Below are 7,392 nucleotides of genomic sequence, written 5' to 3'. Positions count from 1 at the left end.
TCGAGTTTCCAAAGCCCAAGTTCGTTGTTTTGGTAATACCCTTACGTGGACAAATTTTCCATGTGGAGCCACGTAAAATCGAGTTTATAAGACTCGAAGTTTGCCCACCATTAAAACACAAATCCAAAGCACTTTCAGACGGCTCATTACAAAATCCTCAAAGTTCAAACACCTAAACACGAACCCTTTCAAACTCACTCTCAAACTCCGCCCTCTCAAACTCACTCTCAAAGTCACTCACTCGCTCACTCACTCTCAAGCCGTTCGTAGCCCACCGTTCGTACTCTCTCTTTTCAGGTTCTGGGTTCTCTTTTTCTTTATGCTTTTTTTGGATTTGTGTGATTGGTTATTGGAAATTTGAGTTCTTTTCTGTTTTGGGTTCTTGAAATTTTGGGTTTTTGTAGCTCAGTTTAGTGGCTGAACTTTGTCTTTTGTGTTTTTGTTTGGGTTTTGGGAATTAGTGGCTAAATTGAATTTGTGGTGATGGGTTGCTTTCTGGGTTGTTAAATTTAATAGCTGAATATACCTTGGTGATTTCCTTTTTGGGCTTCTTCAATTGTGGTGGTTGCTATATGGGGGTATTAATGGCTAAATTTGTTTTTGATTTTGGCTTTTGGATCTTGGCTTTTGTTTGTGATTTATGAATTTGGATTCTTGTTCTTGGATTTAGTAACTGAACTAAAGATGACTGTCCAAAAATATGTTGGATTCTTGTTCAATAGTTGGGATTTTTAAAATCACAAAAATATTTTATGGGATATGCTTGTGTGTTTGAGCAAGTGCACATTGTACATAGAAAAGGAAGAAAAGTGAGAAAAAGAAGAAGAGAGAGCTTGTTGTTGATTCCTTGAATGGGTTTAGTTGTTAGTGGGTCTGTGGGTGTATATCTGGATAATTTTGGCTTTTAATTGGGTTTAGTGACATTATTTGGGGTAGTAAAATTAGGTTGTACAAACTTGTGTCTTTGGACTAACATCAAGCTGTTATTTATTTGTTTTACCTTAAAAAATAAAAAATAAATAACATCAAGCTATATGGTTTATTTGAGTAAAACCAAATTACTCAATAATCTGAATTGGAATATTAAATATAGTGGTTTCCTTTAGTGGAAACTACCATGAAATTTACTGTGAAAATCATCTTTATTTTAGTCAGAGTACATGAAAGATTAATGGAGGAACTTTGGTGGCCAATAGAACTTTGGATTTGATCACGTTTACTTGTTAGAAAAATTAAATATTTGATCTGCGTACAGGTTGATATCTAAAATATGATTGAAAATTACTTTTGGCAGCTAATTTCTGCACTTGGAAGAATATAAAAATGGTCTTGTGGCCTATGAATGTTTGGTGGCAACCAATGTAGAGATTGAAAGGAGTTAGGAAATGCACAAAAGAAAGAATAGTGTTAAAAAATATAATCTTATTTACTTACAAAAATAAGTTGAGAATAGGAATGTAGAAGGCCTAAAAAATTTCTGTTAAGGGCCATCCTCTTGCATGGTCAGTTGGTCACATTTCGCTGATGCTCTTGAAGCTTGAATGTTTCTGTAACTCTTTCTTTTCACTTCAAATTTATGGTTCCATCAAGTGTAAACTTTTATTTACCTACATGTTCTTATCTAGTTTGTATGCACTTGTAATGTTTAACTGTCATTTTAATCTTGTATATATATATAAATATATATATAATTTTGAAGGTGATAGAATGAAAATATATGTAGTCTTGTCAGACATTGGCATAGAAAAATTGGGGTTTTCATAACCTTTTTAATTGTCTAGACTCTTTGCAGTATGGAGCCTCGAATCGATGAGGAGCTAGAGATCGTGCACCCTAGTACCCAAAATCAGTCATTGTTGACGCGACAACGATATCATTGATCAGAGGACATTTGGAATGACGAGGTGAAATATCTTCTAACAACCGCTTTAATTTTTACGTTGTCTTTGACTTTTAGTTAGCAAGTTCTTTCAAAGTTGTATATCTAGTTCTAACAACCGCGATAATTTTGTATCGATTTTTTAGGACCCGGGCCCACTTACGTGCCATGGTCGCACTAAGGAGATGACACACATTCAGATGCAAGATAATCGGGTGATTGACATTATCAAGTTGGTAAGGCTGGAAGGATTGTTTAGGGCCCCTTCCAGAGAGATAGATCATTGCCTAATATCGGCCCTAGTTGAGCGATGGCGGCCAGAGACTCATACGTTCCATCTTCCACATGGTGAGATGTCAATCACCCTACAAGATGTGGAGGTCATTTTCAAACTTCCTATAGACGGTGAGGTCTTGGTTGGGCCGACTGCTGTGGTGGATGGGGATTGGAGTCAACTGCGCATGGAGTTGCTTGGTTTTAGTCCGGTGAATGACAACAAAACTTTGATGGGGCAAAGAATTCTCATCAGCCGCCTTATTGACGCCATTGCAGAGCCATTGCCTCATGATGCAACGGAGATTCAGATACATCAGTATGCCCGGTGCTATATTTTAGCGCTACTAGGGGATAAGCTTTTTATGGACAAGTCGGGAGATAGGGTGCATCTAATGTTTTTGGAGTTCTTGTGGAACCTTTGTGATCCGCCACAGTATAGTTGGGGTAGTGGTTGCCTAGCCTGGTTGTACAGAGAATTGTGTCGGGCAAGCGAGAAAGGGGCATCGCAGATTGGTGGGGCGTGCACCTTGGTCCAGTATTAGATATGGGCAAGGTTGCCATTCTTGTGCCCGAGGATAAAGCCCCCACCTGGATGTGATTATGGCCCATGGCCAAATGCTCCACTTGCATTTAAGTAAGTATTTTCCTGATATTTAGTGTGTTATGCAATGTACTCTTCTTACTAACTAAGTGGTATTATCTTATCTTATGTTATTCACTCATAACTGTAGGTGGGTGCGGGTGCCAAGCCCAAAGAGTAGGCCATCCAACATGGCCTTGATCCACTATCGCAAGCAATTAGTTAGAATGCAGCCAAACTAGGTAATAATATTCAAAAATTCTGTTTGGTTATGTTAATTTTCCTTAAGAATATGATTGCTTCATCTTTTAACATATCTTCTGTTTTAATTTTTGTTTTTTCCTTTATCTATGTATTCTCCCTTGTTTCACATTTTAAGATGCTATGATAATTGTTTTTTGTTTCTATTGTAGATTGTGTGGCAGCCATACGAGGTAGACTTCGGCCACCTTCCTGAGTTCTGCGTTGCAGGGAGGGGTACTTGGACAGCAAGGGTTCCGCTTGTGTGTTTCTGCATAGTAGAGAGACACCACTCGGACCGTGTCCTTCGACAGTTTGGGTTGGCGTAGGAGCCGCCTGACGATGTTGTGTACGATGATAGACTGCATAGAATTGACTTACGTGGGAAGGTGGAAAAGAATTGGAGGGAGGAGCATGGACCGTATATCCTTTCATGGGATATGAGACAACAACAACTTTGTCATGCACCTCCTCAGACTGGTGAGATGCCCTGCGATCATGCCTATTACCGCTGGTACTGTCCGGTCACTCGAAAGTATGTCGACCGCAACAGCACTAAATTAGATATAATGGTAATGTGTTCTAATTAGATTTTATTGCCTGCTTCGATTTCTTTAGTACATGTACGAACGTAGAATTAATTGATTTCTTTTTTCAGCAAATCTGGTTTGATTTGACTGACATCCAATTGAAGACTTTTTGTTACATATAGTATTCTAATAAAACTGTTAGTTTTTAGTTGAGTATTTGAGTAGATTAATAAGTACTATATTATCCATTCATTAATTGATACATAAATGTCTCAAATCTAATTGTACTGGTTCTTTCTCCATTTCAGATTGAAAGCCATTTAGCGCTATTGGAGATGCTTCCTGAACGTAGCCGAGCTCACAACCACGTCTGGCACGTCCTAAATAATGTGGTTGGGCTTGGTGGTGGTCCTGCAGCAAATAGGCAGGCAAACAATGGGCATTAGACTGAACCAGCAACTACTACAACCCCAAGCACAAGTGCAGCACCCGTAAGTACACCGCCCGTGGTCAGCGTGTTATTGCAAGCCCAAGCACAAGCGTAGCTAGGGGCTGTGGTCAGCCTGTTACAACAAGCCCAAGCACAAGTGCAGCTAGGGGCCGTGGTCGGCTTGCTACAACAAGCACAAGTGCAGCTAGGTGCCGTGGTCGGCCTGCTATAGCAAGCCCAAGCACAAATGTAGCCAGGGGCCGTGGTCGGCCTACTATAGCAAGCCTAAGCACAAGTGCAGCTAGGGGCCGTGGTCAGCGTGCAACAATCCCTCAGGTTGTAACTAGTCCTGAGATGCCTGCACCCATCCCATATGCATCTCCTCAGCCCGAGGTCCCTTCACCCACCCCACCTTCGCAGCCCAATTTTGATCTCAGTATTGATCAAAATTTGACCCCTCCTATACTCCCCGAGACACCCTCATACCCACCCACCAGCTCTAGTGCACCCACTCCTGGCCTCTACACAGAGCATCATTACCCACCTACCTCATCCTCATCCAACCCTCTAGGACCTCCGGTTGGGATTGACACTCTATAGCCACATACTGATGTACCGGATGAGCATCCCTCTCATCAGCCTTCACCCCCATGAGGTAGACCGCAACGCACTAGAAGAGCGCCCACTTGTGGGACAAGTGGACACAAAATAGGACACCGAGGCAACTCTATGGTATGATAACATTAATTACAATGTAATGATATATTTTGTAGTTCACTTTATTCTTATTATTACACCGAATATTGATTGCATCCATCTAATGGAATTTGCAGCATGATGATGAGCCTAAGGATGATGCCCCGTAGCCTCCTCCCCCGCCCAAACATTACACAAGGGTTAAAAAACGCAAAATTGGTGAACCTTGAAGAAGAGGTTTGTTAAATAGGTAAATTTCTGATGAATCATTGGACTTGATATTCTCCAACTGGCTACTTATGAACGTGGCTTATGACTTGATATACTAGTATTTAAGACAAATCTCTTCTACATATGTCTTTTTATGAGATAAACGAAGGTGCTTTAAGATGCCATCAGTTTCTAGACATTCTCTAACTTTTTTTTAATCTGCAATAGATTCTCGTCAATGCAACCTAAGTTAACATATCAGATTGTTGGTGTGAGTGTGTTGAAATTTGAATTTGAAGGAGGAACACATTATGTAAGATTTTGTATTCTTTTCCTTTGTGCCATTGCTGCCAATAATTTTGTACAAGAAAGCATTCAAATCTGTTGTGGCTTATTGATAATACATCTTTTGAGTTTTTCAGGCTAACATTACTCGCTCAAATCATATTATGTGGACCATGGGAACAGATTCAAGTACCAATATGCACATACATGGTTCAAACAAATGTGCTGAATGCTTATTCATTATGTCAATCAAGTTAGTTCTCTTCAGAATCATTACAAATGCTTTATTAAACTTGTACATAAATTTAATAATTTTTGTTCACATAGTGTGTATTCTGTTCTTTCAATTTGTCTGTCCTAGAGCTGTTTATGTTAAAGTTTAAAACTGCCTAGCCAATTGGAAAGGGAAAAAGAAAAACAAATTTTGATCCCATGAACTCCTTCGCAATCAGTTGTTGGCCTAGAGATCTGGCCTCCTGTTACAAATAAGTATGATCCTGTCATTAAATTCCACCACAAAATATGCATGAGCATATGTCCTAGAGGCAGATAGAGGATTAAAATGTCATATGCTGCTGGTTTTAACAATCTTGGTAGCTGATGTCCTATGTCTTGTCTATGTCATTGAGAAACACAGCCGATTTTCCTCTTGCATTTTCTTTTTCAGTTTGAAGTCAGTTGTCCTTGATTATATGACGAGATATTTTGGTTTTACATATTAATGAAGTAATGGAATTGATGCTTGTAGGATGGGTTGATAGAATAACTTCAGACACAATCTTTTGTGCTCTAAAAAATTATTTTTAATTTCCATGATTATGAGGAATTTAAGGGATGCCAAGATTATGTAGAGCTAATACTCGGCAATCCAGTCTGCAAATTACAGTATGGTGACTTGAGATGTTAGATTGAGTTTTTGTCTGAAAATGTTACACTTATTCCCTATGCACATTTTAGATCCCATGTAAAAGCAAATCACTGTCTCATGATGAAGCACACTAAGATAACTTTTGTAATTTTATCTCAATAATTGTTATGTACTAAACAGGAATCTAAAGCTTTTTTCTGACTCTTATTATTTGAAATTATTTTAGTGCACCTACCAATAATTTGAGCTTCAATCCAGATGGGTCTGCTGTGAACCCTGGAGCTTTCCAGCAGCATATTCGAAGTGATTCTAATCTTATGGCTCAGTTGTTTCAGGTAAAACTGTGGTCTTTTTCTTCAAAGTTATTCTTTGCATTTCAAATTGGGGTTTGAAGCATGTAAATAGGGTTTTCCTATTCAAAAGAAAACTGGAATCAGATAAAGTCTGGAAAATTAACTACTTGAGTAATAGGTTGGTTCTAATATTATTTGCACTACCATACCCTCATGGTGTTCTTGAGCTAGAGCCTATTTGGGAGATGATTTTGAAAATTGGATTATTATCTGAAAATGCCATGCCAATCAGTAGCAGTTGGCATAAAATTATATGTGAAAATAAAAATAAAAATGATTGGATTGTTTGTAATCCGTTCTTGATTTCTATGATTTATTTTCTTAATTGGTGAGTTTCTAGCAATCTAAAATTTACGTTGAATTTACAGAATGATCCTGAACTAGCACAAGCTGTTCTGGGAAATGATCTAAATAAACTGCAAGACCTTTTACGAGAGCGTCATCGCCAAAAATCTGATTTACGACGTCAACAAGAAGAGGAGCTCGTAAGTTGCTTATCTGGTGGCTCTAACTCTTTCTCTTCCTTGGCCTTTATAGCTTATGTCATGGTGCTAAGTTTTTACCACATAAAGTACTTTTCAAGTTCTAATATATTGGCCTCTAATATATGTGTGTATTTACGTACTTACCATTTACTGATCAGATTTAGTTAAATTGTAACCATTGAGTTTCTTACATAAATAATTTAATTTGATAACGATTTTTAGATGGAGAAACTGATACATATACGTTCTTGTTATTGTGTGATACAGGCCCTTCTTTATGCAGATCCTTTTAATGTTGAAGCGCAAAAGAAGATTGAAGCTGCTATTCACCAGGTCAGTGTTATTTCTTTGTCATATGTGGCATTGATGTATCAATAGAAGCCCTCTATCCCTGATGCTTTGGCTCAGGGGTTCAACAGGTAGGCTGGGTCAGGGTAGGTCATAGGTGTGGGTGTTGTTTAGCATTGGATAGAGGGGGAAAAAGTGAAAGAAAGAACCTTTCTTTGTACTCTTGATTTTCTGCGTATTTTTCAGTCCATTGAAATCTTAAGTTCATTGTA

The 7,392-nt window shown here is 38.5% G+C and overlaps 1 protein-coding gene and 1 long non-coding RNA gene across 2 annotated transcripts; both read left to right on the top strand.

Annotated features, from left to right (window-relative positions):
* Window positions 1–2,064: 2,064 nt before the first annotated feature.
* Window positions 2,065–2,697, top strand: LOC115991301 (serine/threonine-protein phosphatase 7 long form homolog). Its single transcript, XM_031115009.1, has one exon. It carries the CDS (start codon window positions 2,065–2,067, stop codon window positions 2,695–2,697), a length of 633 nt encoding a protein of 210 aa, XP_030970869.1.
* A 3,526-nt stretch (window positions 2,698–6,223) lies between these two features.
* LOC115988916 lies at window positions 6,224–7,165 on the top strand. The gene is made up of 3 exons (XR_004091706.1): window positions 6,224–6,329; window positions 6,716–6,832; window positions 7,100–7,165. It is a non-coding gene; the product is annotated as an uncharacterized LOC115988916 (long non-coding RNA).
* The last annotated feature ends 227 nt before the right edge of the window (window positions 7,166–7,392 follow it).

This window comes from Quercus lobata, chromosome 5 (assembly GCF_001633185.2).
Source record: "Quercus lobata isolate SW786 chromosome 5, ValleyOak3.0 Primary Assembly, whole genome shotgun sequence".
Lineage (NCBI taxonomy): Eukaryota > Viridiplantae > Streptophyta > Magnoliopsida > Fagales > Fagaceae > Quercus > Quercus lobata.
The sequence above is the reverse complement of the archived record's forward strand: the minus strand, read 5'-3'. Positions and strand labels throughout refer to the sequence as shown.

Coding starts and splice junctions, on each gene's coding strand:
- LOC115991301 (XM_031115009.1), top strand. CDS start 2,065: ATGACACACATTCAGATGCAAGATAATCGGGTGATTGACATTATCAAG.